The sequence below is a fragment of the Bombina bombina genome, chromosome 2, assembly GCF_027579735.1.
Source record: "Bombina bombina isolate aBomBom1 chromosome 2, aBomBom1.pri, whole genome shotgun sequence".
Taxonomy (NCBI): domain Eukaryota; kingdom Metazoa; phylum Chordata; class Amphibia; order Anura; family Bombinatoridae; genus Bombina; species Bombina bombina.
The window spans coordinates 469770663-469787956 of NC_069500.1; the positions used below are offsets into that span (position 1 = coordinate 469770663).

The window sequence follows — 17294 nt, forward strand, 5'->3', positions numbered from 1 at the left end:
TAGTCATTGATTATTCTCTGTAGTGAAGGGATGTAGGATGAGGGGAGAGGGATTGGTACCGTCTGTAAAACGTATAAAATTCTGGGCAGTATATTCATAGTGATTGTGTTCATTCTCCCTAGCCAGCTGAGGCGTTTAGATCTCCAGGAGCTTAGGTCTGCTACAATGTTCTTTTTAAGAGATTCATAGTTAAGAGTTAATAAGTCAGTTTGGTTGTGAGACAGGAAAATCCCCAGGTATTTAATGTGAGAGGATTGCCAGCGAAATGGGCAAATTTGTTTTGTAAGATTAAGTTCTTCAGACAAGTTAATGTTCATGATTTCAGATTTTGATTGATTAATTAAGAAGTTGGACACAATTCTGAAATCATGAAGTTCTTTCATTAATTCAGGGATTGACTGGCTAGGTGACGACAATGTAAACAGGATGTCATCCGCGAATAGCGAAAGTTTATAGGTATGATTCTGAAGGGTTAGGCCGCAAATATTTTTATTTTCCCTTATTTTTAATGCCAATATTTCTATAGCGCATGCGAAAAGTAGGGGGGATAAGGGACATCCCTGTCTAGTGCCATTTTTAATATAGAAGGGGGCTGAGAGATCTCCATTTACCAGTATGCGCGCGCTTGGGCTATTATATAGAGCAAAGATTTTCCCTAAGATACCCTTGCCAAAACCAAATCTTTCTAAAATGTGATGTAGAAACGTCCAATCTACACGATCGAACGCTTTTTCAGCGTCTGTGGATACCATCACTATTTGTGAATCAGAAGATAGTGCATGTTGGATTAAATGAAGGGAACGGATTGTGTCATCTTTGGCCTCCCTATTAATAACAAAACCAACTTGGTCTCCGTGTATCAAAGAAGGCATAATGGGTCCTAATCTATTTGCAAGTATCTTGGCAAAGATCTTTGAATCGTTATTTAGCAAGGAGATCGGTCGATAGTTCATAACCATATCTGTTGATTTCCCAGGTTTGGGCAATAATACTATTGTGGCTTCTAATGATTGTTGTAAGAAGGGAGTGGCCTCATTTATAACATTATACAGTCTACATAACTGGGGGGCAATTATGGGTTGAAAGCTTTTGTAGTACAAATTAGTGAAGCCATCCGGCCCTGGAGCTTTACCATTAGGTAAATGTTTGATGACATTAATAACTTCTTCAACTTGAATTGGGCTATCTAATTGTTCTTGTTGTTCTTTTGATAAGGTGGGGATCTGTATGCTATCTAAATATCTCTTAATATGGGAGCTAAAGGAGTCATCGCGTCTAGTGACTATGGGGTCAGAGTCTTTCAAATTATACAAACCTTCGAAGTATTCTCGAAATGCGTTAGCTATAGAAGTGGTATTAGAACATGTGGAGCCTTTTGCGTTTTTAATTGACATAATAAAAGATCTATTTGTTCTTCTACGTAATTTCCTAGCTAAGAATCTCCCGCTCTTATTGTCGCTGTCAAAATAAACTTGTTTAAGTCGGAGGGCATTTTTTTTATATCTATGTAGGAGTTGAGAGTTCATTTCCTGTCTTTTGTTACAGAGTTCGGTATACACAAGTTCATCCCCCAGGTTCTGTCTGTGTTGGGACTCCAAATCAGTAATTTGTTGTAATGTTGTTTCTAATCTAGCTTTTTGTTGTTTAACTTGAAAGCTTTTATGGCTAATACATTCTCCCCTAATGACACTTTTATGTGCTTCCCACACAACTCTTTCGTCCATTTGTGGAGATGAGTTTAGTTCAAAATATTCAGCTAGAGATTTCCCCAATTTTTCATTTATTAGTGTGTCTTCTATTAGGGAGGATTCAAATTTCCAATTAAATATTTTTTGAGAGATGTTAGGCCAATGTAGACTACAGCTCATAAAAGAATGATCTGACCATGTGCATGTTAGAATCTTGCTTTGTACTATATAGGAGAAACTAGAGACATCCATGAACAGATAGTCTATCCTAGAGTATAATTTGTGTGGGGCAGAATAGAATGTATAGTCTCTTGTATGTGGGTTTAGAGATCTCCACACGTCATGTACTGCTAAGTCCCTCATGTTCTGTTTTATTGCTGCGATTCGTTTGGATGGGATAGACGAAGAGTGTGTAGAGCAGTCAATATGTGGATTGAGTGGTGTATTGAAGTCACCTCCAATGATCAAAGCTCCCTTTGCATTGTCAAGTAGTCTGTTTGTTATCGTCTTAAAGAAGAGATGTTGTTGTGTGTTTGGAGCATATATACAAACTAAAGTTACAAGCTTTCCATACAGTTTACCCGTTACTGCTATAAATCTACCCTCTTTATCTTTGTGGGTAAAAAGCTCCTGAAAAGGAATATTGCTTTTAATCAGAATCCCAACCCCATTTGTTTTTGTAGTATTGGAAGAATAAAAGCATTGGCCAAATTTAAATTTATAGGTTTGTGGTTCCCTACCTCTTTTGAAATGCGTCTCTTGAAGCATGACTATATCACTCCTATGTTGTTTAAAGTCAGAGAGAGTTGAATTTCTTTTGAAGGGAGAATTTAGACCTTTGGTGTTAATGGATATTATCCGGAGTTGGTTTATTTGTTTATCTGTCATAGGAAAAGTTGGGTGGGTGTAAGGTTCTTTTTTTACAAAATGCAGTACTCTTGTTTGAGGTACTGTTCTGAAAGCTATAGGCTAACAAGTAATGACAATCAAAGGGTGAAAGAAGAGTGAAAGAAAAAAGAGTAAAAGATAGAAAGAGTTCAACAAAGTGAGAAGAAGGATACATATGTAGTTTGTAGAGACAGGGGTTGGGTACCAGAGATTCCACTATTAAGACGTGGAGTTAAGAGAAGACAATCTAAAAGAGTCTTCAAAAAGAAAAAAAGGACAAAGGTTAGTGCTAAGTCAGTCCTATCTATATGAGACAAATACATCAACCAACAAAATGCATGTTTCTAACTAAACTGCAAAATATTAAATTGCTATCCGTAAATACATGGCTAATTCACGCTTAAAGTGCTCTATTGCAACTCTCGAATATTCAGGGCAACATTATATTCTACCTTAATGACACTACTAATGTGTCTTGATTAATAGGTGTTAGGTGTTAGATAAGGTATCAAAGCCTGAAGACATTTCTGTTATCTTTTGTTCATAGAATATGCAGCATGTGTCTAGAAGAAAAAGAGCATAATATATAACAATCAAAGAACCATCAAATAACATAGATAACATAGCGAACAATAACAGTAAACATAACATTTTCTTTCTTATTTTTTCTCGTCAGAGAATTACGAAAAGGATATGGACTGCCCAGTTATGAGCAGTTAGACTTTGTGAGATTCAAGATTAAGACCTTCAAGAAGTCATGTAGGGAGGTTAGATTTGACAACTGATTCAGAGTTTGTTTGTCTGGGAGGCCTTTTCTTGTATTGAACCATGTTCCATTCAGGTCTCCTGTCTTTCAGGCGAGATGTCATCCCGCTTGTAGCGGGGGTGTTATCTTGTATTGAAGGTGCAGGAATTTCCAGGTTAATGCCTTTGGAAAAAGAGTCCAAGTCCTCCAAAGTTCTGTAGATCCAGGTTTTACCCTCAAGTGATACGATGAGAGCAAATGGATATCCCCAACGGTATCTTATGTTGTGCTTTTGTAAAGTAGTTGTAATAAATTTAGCGTCCTTTCTTTTTTGAAGAGTGATAGGGCTTAAGTCCAGGTAAGCCTGAATCTCCTGGTCTCGATATTTAAGATTAGGGTTATCTCTGAAGAGCTGCCAAATAGTGTCCTTATCTTTAAAGCTGAGGAATTTAATTATCACATCTCGTGGTGGAGCTTGATTTGAAGGTTTTGCTCTCAGAGCTCTGTGCGCTCTCTCTAAAGATATAGAGGATGTGGTATCTGAGGAGTCCATAAGATGGCGAAAGAGTGATTGTAGGTAGTCTTCCAGGTCGGAGGGCTCGATAGACTCTGGTATCCCTCTAATTCTCAAATTGTTTCTTCGCCCTCTGTTGTCCAGATCTTCGAGTTTAACATTCAAATCCTGAATTAAAAGGGATTGCTGCTCTTGAGATTCTGTAATGTCTTTCATTTCTTGTGTCGTCATGTCCAGTGATGACTCTAAATTATCTACTCTGTTGCCGATATCAGTGAAATCTTTCTTTAGGTCAGAAATCTCTGTCTTAATCAGATCCTTTAGAGAGTCTATATCATTTTTAGATAGGAGATCATTCAACCTGGTTAGAATTTGTGATAATTGATCTTGCTGGTGATCCGCCATGATGTCTCCTGACTCTGGCGCTTTGTCAGTATGATTCAAGTTTGCTGGTTCTTGGGATGTGTTTTCTCTATCCTGAGACTGGAAAAAGTCTGTGACTGATTTGAGTGTGGTGTGCTGTGATTTCGCAGGTTTATCTGGCTTTGTTTGCCGTCTGGAGGACATTATTAAAATTTCAAGTATAAGGTGTATATCTTCGCTGTAATAACTGTATAAAGACACCAGATGCAGCCCCCGTAGTGAAATTGCACAAACAGAAACTTTAAATAGTGCAGGATATAGTTATACTACACAGAGGGTAAAGCAGCACCTGTTATTCAATTATTGAGTTGCTAGTAGGAAATGGCACATTGCTCCCTGAAGTTATAAGCCAAGTTATAAAACATAACAAGTCATCCCAGCTGTTTCTTCTGAACACACATTCAGTGTATTTGAGATAGAAGCATATGCATTTGTCATGCTATTTAATGTGTATCTTCATCTCCATATCTGTTTTCCCCCCTCAGAAAAGCGCAGCTTCATGTTTATTTTTTCTTTTAAAATGAAAAAAGGGAGGAAAATAAGAAAAAAAGCTATATCCAGATTTTCCTTATACTTGTAACATCAAATCCACTGGTTAGCGACATGTCCTGTATGTTTTGTAGTATGTTAGACATATAAGTTATGTCCACTTATGGGGGCATTATAGTAGTTCTGTTAACCTGTATTAAGGAGCAGGTATATGCCGTTGAAATTGCTATTTGTGTTAACGTATACTATGGTTAGAGTCTTTGGCATGTGTGTTAGCCCTTGTGCCTAATGAGTAGTAGCATTTCGAGTACCCACTTTAATAATACCTGGTCCTGTTGCAGTCGTATGTTGCCTGATCCTCGTGGGGAAAATCCAAGATGGCGACCGCTATCTCCTGAACACTGTGAGCCTCTTCGGATGTTTGCGGTCTGTTCAGGACATATTTGTTATCCTAAGTGCGGCGGTTCTGTTCCTCATGTGTTCCGACACCTCTAGGTGCCTGTATTTTATCCACAGCTAGATATAAGTGTGCAAGACAAACTCCGGTCCCACAGAGCAACCTCACTGAGCGGCCATGTCCCAGCGTGGCCAGACTCCGCCTCGGCCCTCCCCTGTTTTTATGGAAATCAGATGGAAGATTACATATATAGGATATATTAAAGATTTGACAACCAGTCATCTGGAATAATTGATTTGACTTTCTCACTTTGCCTGAGTATGTTTGTTTAATTTCCCCTCCCCTACATTTTTTTCTTTTATTTGCTCAGCCAGTTTTTATCACTGTTTGCTAATTGCTTCTTACTTTGTCTCTCTATATATCCTTGATTTAAAAACATACCTAGGTAGTCTCAGGAGCAGCAATGTACTACTGGGAACTAGCTGTTGCTTGATGGCTACACATGTATGCCCCTTGCCATTGGCTCACCCAATCTGTTTAGATAGCTCCCAATAGTACATTGCTATTTCTTAAACAAAGGATACCAAGAGAAGTAAATTGAAAAGTTGTATTAAATTGCATGCTCTATTAGAATCATTAAAGAGGAATTTTTGGTTTAATGTTGCTTTAAGTACATGGTTTCATGTACATAAAGCTCTGAATTGTGAGTGATCTATTTTATTCAAAACTTAATAAAATGAGTTAACATTAAAAAAAAAAACAAAAAAACAATAAACATTTATGAATGTTCCTCCTCTGTGGCTCCTAAAAGTTCTGTCTAGAACCTTTACCTTTTTAATTACACCTCATCTCTGTCCCTAAATAAAAGGTTCATTTCTTGAGGTGACAATATTTTTTAATTGTATTCTAGACCCTCGGTGGGCTTCTGTTAACAGAGGTGTCCTCATATGTGATGAATGCTGCAGCGTACACCGAAGCTTAGGAAGACATATCTCACAAGTAAGGCATCTTAAGCACACACCTTGGCCTCCTACACTTCTACAGGTAAGTCCAAAGTGTCTTGCTCACAGGCATAGAAGTCTGTTTCTAAGCAGTGTACACTTCCTCAAAAATATGAGTAGCATAGCTTTTTGTTGTTAATGGGACATGAAAGTCATTTTTTTTTGTGTGGCAGTTAAGAGCGGGTAAATTTAAAGGGGCATAAAGTGCAAAAAAGAAAAACCTCTTTGTTAAAACATTCTATTATGGCACTGTTTCTTGCCTATAAGAAGTTGGTGACAGTCAGCTCCGGAGAAGCACTGCATTACTGGGGTGTAACCACTAATCGGCAGCTAGCTACCATTAGTGCATTGCGTCTACCTAGGTATGCTTTTCAACACAGGGATACCATGAGAACAAAGTGCATTTGATAAGAGACCTATATGGAAAAGTTACTTAAAATTGCACATCCTGTCTTGACTTTCATTTCCCTGTTTAATTTTACATTTAAATTTAAATAATTTCACTTAATCTTTTTTATGTAAAATTTAATTGAATAATCACTATTTTTATCTCCCTTTAAAAAATATTGTTACTCATACTTATGGCATCTATCAGTATTTTTGCTTTATATTATTCTACACATTTAATATATTTGTGATACCAACTGTGTTTTAAGATTCACAATCAAACATATGTGCTTTATCACTATAGTATTAAATATTTCTTTCAGTTCTTGAAATATTACAGATTTAAAGGGATATGAAACCCTAAAATTCTCTTTTTTGATTCAGAGCATACAATTTAAAAAAAGTTTTCAATTGACTTATTTTATCAAATTAGCTTTGTTCCTATGGTATTACAGGGAGTGCAGAATTATTAGGCAAGTTGTATTTTTGAGGATTAATTTTATTATTGAACAACAACCATGTTCTCAATGAACCCAAAAAACTCATTAATATCAAAGCTGAATAGTTTTGGAAGTAGTTTTTAGTTTGTTTTTAGTTATAGCTATTTTAGGGGGATATCTGTGTGTGCAGGTGACTATTACTGTGCATAATTATTAGGCAACTTAACAAAAAACAAATATATACCCATTTCAATTATTTATTTTTACCAGTGAAACCAATATAACATCTCAACATTCACAAATATACATTTCTGACATTCAAAAACAAAACAAAAACAAATCAGTGACCAATATAGCCACCTTTCTTTGCAAGGACACTCAAAAGCCTGCCATCCATGGATTCTGTCAGTGTTTTGATCTGTTCACCATCAACATTGCGTGCAGCAGCAACCACAGCCTCCCAGACACTGTTCAGAGAGGTGTACTGTTTTCCCTCCTTGTAAATCTCACATTTGATGATAGACCACAGGTTCTCAATGGGGTTCAGATCAGGTGAACAAGGAGGCCATGTCATTAGATTTTCTTCTTTTATACCCTTTCTTGCCAGCCACGCTGTGGAGTACTTGGACGCGTGTGATGGAGCATTGTCCTGCATGAAAATCATGTTTTTCTTGAAGGATGCAGACTTCTTCCTGTACCACTGCTTGAAGAAGCTGTCTTCCAGAAACTGGCAGTAGGACTGGGAGTTGAGCTTGACTCCATTTCATAAGTCCATAAAACCTTAGAAAAATCAGTCTTGAGATATTTCTTGGCCCAGTCTTGACGTTTCAGCTTGTGTGTCTTGTTCAGTGGTGGTCGTCTTTCAGCCTTTCTTACCTTGGCCATGTCTCTGAGTATTGCACTCCTTGTGCTTTTGGGCACTCCAGTGATGTTGCAGCTCTGAAATATGGCCAAACTGGTGGCAAGTGGCATCTTGGCAGCTGCACGCTTGACTTTTCTCAGTTCATGGGCAGTTATTTTGCGCCTTGGTTTTTCCACACGCTTCTTGCGACCCTGTTGACTATTTTGAATGAAACGCTTGATTGTTCGATGATCACGCTTCAGAAGCTTTGCAATTTTAAGAGTGCTGCATCCCTCTGCAAGATATCTCACTATTTTTTACTTTTCTGAGCCTGTCAAGTCCTTCTTTTGACCCATTTTGCCAAAGGAAAGGAAGTTGCCTAATAATTATGCACACCTGATATAGGGTGTTGATGTCATTAGACCACACCCCTTCTCATTACAGAGATGCACATCACCTAATATGCTTAATTGGTAGTAGGCTTTCGAGCCTATACAGATTGGAGTAAGACAACATGCATAAAGAGGATGATGTGGTCAAAATACTCATTTGCCTAATAATTCTGCACTCCGTGTATATGTTAAAAAGATACCTAGGTATGTGCCTTGGGCACTACATGGCAGGAAATAGTGCTACCATCTAGTGCTTTTGCAAATGGCTGACATTCTTGCAAAACTGCTGTTATAGAGTGCTCCAGACACGTGCACACTTTTGAGCTTACATCCCTGCGTTTCAACAAAGATACCAAGAAAACAAAAAATGGGTTTCTTGTGCCTTAAAAGGGATACCAAACCCAATTTTTTTTCTTTCATGATTCAGATAGAGCATGCAACTTTCTAATTTACTCTTATCAATTTTTCTTTGTTCACTTGCTATCTTTATTTGAAAAAGCAGAAATGTAAGTTTCGTAGCCGGCCCATTTCTTTCATGAGCTATTGACGTATGGGATATACATTCCTACCAGGAGGGGGCAAAGTTTTCCCAATCCTCAAATGCCTATAAATACACCTCCCACCTCACTCATACCTCAGTTTTACAAACTTGATGTGTTTATTTCTTCTGTGAAAGGCGTTTCTAAGCATATTGAAGCCCAGTTCCTCTCTAAGTACAGTGTTTGAGGGATGTGAAGGGAGTATTGCCTGACAATACCATGTTTTCGCCTATGGGAAATCAATTCTAGGGCTCTATGTAAATTTTGGTTGCGGGGATTCATCTGCTGCCTCCCTTTACAGATCGACATCCTCTACTATTACGTATGCTGATATGTTTCAGTACTGGTTTGGCTGTCTGCTTTATGTGGATGGTGTCTTCTGGTAAGTATATATAATTTTTAAGACACTCTCAGCTATGGAAGGCACTTTATATTATAAAGTTCTTAATGTATATTGCATATATTAGCCATGAGTCAGGTCTGTTAATATTTCCTTTTGCAGTCACACAATTTTAGAATGGAAATGTATGTTTATGGGAGAATTTATGTATTTTCATCTTAATTGGAGGAGAGTCCTTGGCTTCATTCATTACTTGTGGGAATTGAGAACCTGGCCACCAGGAGGAGGCAAAGACACCCCAGCCAAAGGCTCAAATACCTCCCCCACATCCCTCATACCCCAGTCATTCTTTGCCTTTTGTCACAGGAGGTTGGCAGAGAAGTGTCAGAAAATTCGGAGTAGTCTCTTATGGAGAGAAGTACTCTTGGAATGGGACTGGAGTTTTAAGTAGTCCTGTCAGCCTCTCAGTGAGAGCATGAGGGAATGTTAGAGTCTGGAGATGCAAGGAGAGTCTTTCTGAGAAACTATCCTGACTCAGATTAACAGCTCCATAAGCAATCAGCGTTGACGAGTTTCGCTGCCTGCTTTCTGCACTCAAATCCATGTCAGGAGTGATGCTTCTACCCTGTCACACTTGAAAGGCTGTGTTCCTGTTCCACAGCATAGATTCTGGTAAGATTGTTTCATTTTTACACATTTGATAATGCAAGAAAACAGGGTCACAGTGTGTCTCCTTTTATATGTATAGAATCAAGGGTTAATATCCTCAGAAAGGGGATTATTGAACAGGGGGGGATTTATGCATAATATTGTTTATTGTGTTTTATGCTGCGACGTGTGAGATGAGGCTCTGTCAATGTGTGAACAGTCAGGTTCTTTAGAGAAATACGACACAACCTTTTTTGGCGGTCCTGCATGGCACTCCATGTTCCCAAACCTCAAATGTGGACTCTCTAACTTCCTCTTTCTTGACCAGCGTTTGCAGGAGACAAAGCGTTTTCTCTGTGGTCCGGGTCATAGGAGGTGGTGAGTGCCCCGGCCATTGGGGTATAAAGGTGCCGTTTTGGTTTCTATCTAGTCAGTAATAAAAGCGCAAGCTATGGAGGACTCTGATATGTTAGAGGGTACTCCCTCTTTAACCAAATCTATTCCTGTGTTTATTGTGAGGAGGTTCTAAAGGATCCGCCTGCTCAACTGTGTTCCATATGCTTTGATAATATTGCAATATCTAAAAAGAATAAGATATTTTCTACAACTGAGCCGTCCATCTCTGATGGTTCTCCGTCCCGCGGTGTGTGTTCCCTACATTCATCTCCGATTACAGATGCAGCTCCCCAGGGCACTACTAATCCTCCAGCGGGAGGGGCCGCTTGGCCGCCAGATTTCACTGAGCAGTTACAAACGGCGGTCTTTGCGGCCTTCAATGCCTTAAAACGCCCCGCTTAAGCGATAGGTGAAACGTAGCTATCGTCCCAGGGGTCATCTACTCCGTTGGATGTCTCTGATAGATTATCCACTGATAAAGACAACTCCGACTCTTCGGAGGACACTCTCTCTGGGTCGGAATCTGCTACATCTAAACCTCCGGCTGCGGAGGAGCCAGGCTTTAAGTTTAAGATGGAGCATTTGCGCTTTCTGTCGAAAGAGGTGCTTGCTGCGTTAGACGTTCCGGAAACGACCAGAGGAACCTTCAATCCCTAAGCTAGATAGGGTTTACGAGGACAGGGGGGTGCCTCAGACCTTCCCGGTCCCAGTTAAGATGGCTAATATTATTAAGAACAAATGGGAGAAACTTGGCTTGTCTTTTTCTTCCTCTACTTTTTAAAAAAAACTGTTCCCCATTCCGGACTCTCAGCTTGAGCTGTGGGGGGCCATTCCGAAGGTGGATGGTGCTATCTCCATGCTCGCTAAGTGCTCGACTATCCCGCTCAAAGATAGCTCTTAGTTCAAGGAGCCCATGGATAAAATATTGGAGTCCATGTTGAGAAAGATGTTTCAGCTCACAGGGTTTGTTTTTCAACCAGCAGCGGCGGTCGCTGGGGAGGCTACCTACTGGTGTAATGCTCTATCAGCTATGGTCGAGGTGGAGACTTCCCTCAAGGAGATACAGGAATGAATCAAGGTCTTAAGGGTAGCTAATTCATTGATCTGTGATGCAAATATAAAGATTATTTGCCTGAATGCCAAGACATCAGGTTTTTCTGTTCTAGCCCGAAGGGCTCTGTGGTTGAAGTCGTAGTCAGCTGACATGACTTCCAAATATAGATTACTATCCCTCCCTTTTCAGGGAAAAGTTCTTTTTGGTCCGGGCCTGGACTCTATTATAGTTACGGGAGGCAAGGTTCCTTTACTACCGCAGGATAGGAAGAATAAACTTAAGGGGTCTACTTTTCGTCCCTTTCGTTCGGACAAGTCCCAACCAGTGTTACCTCTAAGGACAGTTTTGTGAGTGGCCCAGCAGTAAAACAGTTAATTAGAGCAATTAGCAAATACTACACAATGCAGATGTTGTTCCCTTATTAACTGTTTCACTGCTGGGCTGATCAGAAAACTGACCTTAGAGGGAGCACTGGTCCCAACGCCAGCAACCTGCCACGAAAACCAAGCAGTCCAAGGTCTTGGAAGCCAACCAAATCTTAACAACAAGCAGAGCAAGAAGCCCATGGAGACAAAATCGGCATGAAGGGGCGGCCCCCGATCCGTTAGGGATCACGTAAGGGGAAGACTATCTCTTTTTGCGAGGCCAGGGGCAGATTCCTCCTGTCAAACCTATCATCAAGACCAGAGAAGAGAGACATCTTTCTGGAGTGCGTAAGGGATCTCTCCTCTCTCTCTGGGTAATCGTACCAGTACCTCTGTCAGAAAGAGGTCTGGGGTAATTTTCAAACCTTTTTGTTGTCCCAAAGAAGGGCACGTTTCATCCGATTCTAGACCTAAAGTGCCTAAACAAGTTTCTATCAGTCCCATCGTTCAAGATGGAGACTATCAGGTCTATTCTATCCATAGTTCAAGGGACAGTTCATAACTACAATAGATTTGAAGGATGCTTACCTTTTACGTGCCAATCCATAAGGATCACTTCAGGTTCCTAAGATTTGCCTTTCTGGACCAACACTTCCAGTTTGTGGCCCTACCATTTGGCCTGGCTACTGCCCGAAGAGTCTTTATGAAGGTTCTGCGAGTGTTGCTCGTGGTGGCGAGAGCCAGAGGTATTGGAGTGGCACCTTATCTGGACGACACCCTGGTCCAGGCTCCGTCCTGCAGTCTTGCAGAGGATCATTCAAGGGCTCTTCTTCTCCTTCGATCTCATGGATGGAAGATAAACGTAGTGGAATTTCTGGGCACGATAATGGATTCCATATATATGAAGATTTTCCTGACAGATCAGAGACGTTGCAAGATTGCGTCCAGCTGTCTTGCCCTTCAGACCTCTTAAAGACCATCTGTTGACCAAGTTATGGAGGTGGTTGTGCTCATGGTATCCAGCATTGATGTGATTCCATATGCCAGTTTCCATCTCCATCCTCTTTAGTTGTGCATGTTGAGACAATGGAACGGCGATCACTTGGATCCCAACAGATCTCTCTGGACAGCCGAACGAGGGAAACCCTCTCTTGGTGGATCTGTACGGACCAACTGTCCCAGGGCACATCCTTCTTCAGACATCCTGGGAGATTGTGACCACGGGCGCAAGCCTGTCAGGATTGGCAGCTGTTTGGGGTGCAAGGAAGGCACAGGGCATGTTGACTCGAGAGATCTCGTTTTTCCGATCAATATTCTGAAACTTCGAGCGATCTTCAGCACTCTAAGGGCTTGGCCCCTTCTGGCGCCGTTCTGATTCATCAGATTCCAGTTGGACAACATTACCTCGGTGACTTACATCAACCATCAGGGGGAACGAGAAGCTCCCTAGCCATGAGGGAAGTATCTCGGATTCTGGAGTGGGCAGAGACCCACAACTGTTCACTATCAGCGATCCACATTCCGGGTGTGGACAACTGGGAAGCGGATTTTCTCAGCAGACAATCGTTAAATCCGGGGGAATGGTCTCTCCATCCCGAGGTGTTAGCAGAGATCTGCATCAGATGGGGGACGCCGGAGATAGATCTCATGGCGTCCAGACTCAACTTCAAGCTACCCAGATACGGGTCGCGGTCCAGGAATCCCCAGGCAGAGCTGATAGATGCCTTAGCGCTGCCTTGGGAGTTCAACCTAGTCTACGTATTTCCACCGTTGCCACTTTTACCTCGAGTAGTGGCCCGCATCAAGCAGGAGCAAACTTCGACTATTCTAATTGCTCCACTGTGGCCGCGGAGGAAGTGGTTTGCGGATCTGGTGGGGATGTCATTGTCTCCTCCATGGAGATTAACTTGTCGCAACGATCTGCTGGTTCAGGGTCCCTTTCTACATCAAAAACTCGATTCTCTGAGGCTGACTGCGTGGAGATTGAACGCTTAGTCCTAGCCAAGAGAGGATTTTCTGAAAGAATGATTGATACTCTTATTCAAGCCAGAAAATTGGTCACTCAGCGCATCTATCATAAGGTGTGGAGGACCTACTTGTCCTGGTGTGAGGAACGTCGATATCCCTGGCATAAGGTTAGGGTACCCAGGATCCTGTCCTTCCCACAAGATTGGTTGGAGAGGGGAGTTGCCGCCACTTCCTTAGAGACAGATTTCGGCTTTATCTGTACTGTTACACAAGAAGCTTGCGGAGCTTCCTGATATTCAGTCCTTTGTTCAGGCTCTGTCTAGGATCTAGCCTGTCTTTTTAAAAATTCTGCTCCCCCTTGGAGCTTAATCTTGGTACTTAAGATTTTGCAGAGGGCTCCGTTTGAGCCTATGCATTCGCTTGACATTAAATGTTTTCCTGGAAGGTTCTATTTCTATTGGCTATTGCATCGGCACGCAGAATCTCTGAGTTTGCGGTCTTGCAATGTGAGCCTCCTTACCTGTTTTTTTCATGCCGATAAGGCTGTTCTTCTCACTGGGTTGGGATTTCTTCGTAAGGTTGTGTTGAATCGTAGCATCAATCAGGAGATAGTAGTTCCTTCCTTGTGTCCTAAACCTTCTTCAAACGAAAAGTTAATTCATAATTTGAATGTGGTTCGAGTCTTGAAATTCTATCTTTAGGTCACAAAGGAATTGAGACAGACTTCGTCCTTATTTGTGATGTATTTGGGAAAGCGCAAGGGGCAGAGGGCCTCTTCCACTTCCCTATCTTTTTGGTTGAGGAGCATTATTCGATTGGCCTATGAGACAGCGGGACATAAGCCTCCTCAGAGGATTACGGCTCACTCAACTAGGGCTGTGGCTTCTTCATGGGCCTTTAAGAATGAGGCCTTAATGGAGCAGATTTGTAAGGTGGCTACTTGGCCCTCCTTACATACTTTTGCTAAATTTTAAAAAATTTGATTTCTTTGCTTCGGTGGAAGCGGCTTTTGGTAGAGAGGTTTTGCAGGCTATGGTGCGCTCAGTTTAGGGTCTGCCTTCCTTTACCCTCCTGTTTTTTTTTTATTCAGTGTCTAGAGCTTGGGTATTTGTTTCCCACAAGTAATGAATGAAGCCGTGTACTCTCCTCCCATTAAGATGGAAAACATAAATTATGCTTACCTGATAATTTAATTTCCATCAGTGGGAGGAGAGTCCACGGCTCCCGCCCGTTTCTCCGGTGGGCGGACCTAAATTTATTTTTGTTCTTCTGGCACCATTTATACCCTGATATTTCTCCTACTGTTCCTTGTTCCCTTGGCAGAATGACTGGGGGATGAGGAAAGTGGGGGAGGTATTTGAGCCTTTGCCTGGGGTGTCTTTGCCTCCTCCTGGTGGCCAGGTTCTTAATTCCCACAAGTAATGAATGAAGCCGTGGATTAACATGGAGTCTGTTTTTAAAATTTTTGCGGGCAAATTAAGCTCACGATGACGCAAATTGCATCATTTTATTGCGTCTTTTTTGGCACAAATATTTTTGGCGCGAAATCGTGCCTGCTGTAATGCGAGTTGGTCATTTAATTGCGTCATTTTTGGCACAAGGTTGTGCCAGTTGTGACGCGAGTTGCGTCATTTCATTACATCATTTTTGGCATTAAGTCGCTCCTATTATGACGCGACTTGCGTCTTTTAAGTGCGTCGTTCTTGGCACCAAAATTTGTTATATTAAGCCTCTCCCTCTAATGCTTGCTGCTCTCATTATATTATAGAGAGCTATGATGCTTGCTTTTGATTTTTCTTTTTGTATAAGATTTTTATCATAAGCATTTTTTCCCATTCTTAAAACTGCTATATTAAGGAAATTGGATTTGTTTGTTTGAATGTTATTTTTTCTTTTTTGTTACATTTTGCAAGATTTGTCAAACTGATCGTGCCTCTGATGTTACTGTAGGAACTAAGCTGCCTGAACACAATTCTACCAAAGTGTGTTTGTTGTAAACAAGCTGATCTTATTTCTTCAGTTCAATTTGTTATGACAAATTATTACATGCTGATAATGTTTCTATGAGTACAAATACATCTACTGTTATTCCTTCTCAGTCTAATGTACCTGTTATTCCTGCAGATATGAAAAAATGTATTGCTGCAGCCATAGAGAAGGCTATAACTGCTATTTCCGCCTTCAAATAAATGTAAAAGGTCTTTCCAAACTTGTCATAGATCTAATTAATTTTGTACTGACCTACAGCATACTGAAATATCCTCTACTGATGAGCGTTCCTCTGATTCAGAGGATCCTGCATCAGAGACAGAAATTGACAAATCTTCTTTTCTTTCATGTAATTAGCAAGAGTCCATGAGCTAGTGACGTATGGGATATACATTCCTACCAGGAGGGGCAAAGTTTCCCAAACCTCAAAATGCCTATAAATACACCCCTCACCACACCCACAAATCAGTTTTACAAATTTTGCCTCCTATGGAGGTGGTGAAGTAAGTTTGTGCTAGATTCTACGTTGATATGCGCTCCGCAACAGGTTGGAGCCCGGTTTTCCTCTCAGCGTGCAGTGAATGTCAGAGGGATGTGAGGAGAGTATTGCCTATTTGAATGCAATGATCTCCTTCTACGGGGTCTATTTCATAGGTTCTCTGTTATTGGTCGTAGAGATTCATCTCTTACCTCCCTTTTCAGATCGACGATATACTCTTATATATATATATACCATTACCTCTGCTGATTTTCGTTTCAGTACTGGTTTGGCTTTCTACAACATGTAGACGAGTGTCCTGGGGTAAGTAAGTCTTATTTTCTGTGACACTCTAAGCTATGGTTGGGTGCTTTTTTATAAAGTTCTAAATATATGTATTCAAACATTTATTTGCCTTGACTCAGGATGTTCAACATTCCTTATTTTCAGACAGTCAGTTTCATATTTGGGATAATGCATTTGAATCAATCATTTTTTCTTACCTTAAAAAATTTGACTTTTTCCCTGTGGGCTGTTAGGCTCGCGGGGGCTGAAAATGCTTCATTTTATTGCATCATTCTTGGCGCAGACTTTTTTGGCGCAAAAAATCTTTTCTGTTTCCGGCGTCATACGTGTCGTCGGAAGTTGCGTCATTTTTTGACGTTCTTTTGCGCCAAAAATGTCGGCGTTCCGGATGTGGCGTCATTTTTGGCGCCAAAAGCATTTAGGCGCCAAATAATGTGGGCGTCTTATTTGGCGCTAAAAAATATGGGCGTCGCTTTTGTCTCCACATTATTTAAGTCTCATTTTTCATTGCTTCTGGTTGCTAGAAGCTTGTTCTTTGGCATTTTTTCCCATTCCTGAAACTGTCATTTAAGGAATTTGATCAATTTTGCTTTATATGTTGTTTTTTCTCTTACATATTGCAAGATGTCTCATGTTGCATCTGAGTCAGAAGATACTTCAGGAAAATCGCTGCCTGGTGCTGGAACTACCAAAGCTAAGTGTGTCTGCTGTAAACTTTTGGTAGCTGTTCCTCCAGCTGTTGTTTGTATTAAATGTCATGAAAAACTTGTTAATGCAGAAAATATTTCCTTTAGTAAAATACCATTACCTGTTGCAGTTCCATCAACATCTAATGTTCAGAATGTTCCTGATAACATAAGAGATTTTGTTTCTGAATCTATTAAGAAGGCTGTCTGTTATTCCTCCTCCTAGTAAACATAAAAAGTCTTTTAAAACTTCTCTTTATCCAGATGAATTTTTAAATGAACATCATCATTCTGATTCTAATGATTCTTCTGGTTCAGAG

At 40.6% G+C, this 17294-nt stretch overlaps 1 protein-coding gene across 8 annotated transcripts in view; it reads left to right on the plus strand.

Moving 5' to 3' along the window:
• GIT2 (GIT ArfGAP 2) overlaps positions 1–17294 on the plus strand; it is a 460714-nt gene that overhangs the window by 48316 nt on the left and 395104 nt on the right. For all 8 annotated transcript variants that reach the window (XM_053702096.1, XM_053702097.1, XM_053702103.1 and 5 more), the window contains exon 2: positions 6055–6188. In XM_053702096.1, the coding sequence (XP_053558071.1) occupies positions 6055–6188 (134 nt within the window). The remainder of the gene's footprint in view (positions 1–6054; positions 6189–17294) is intronic.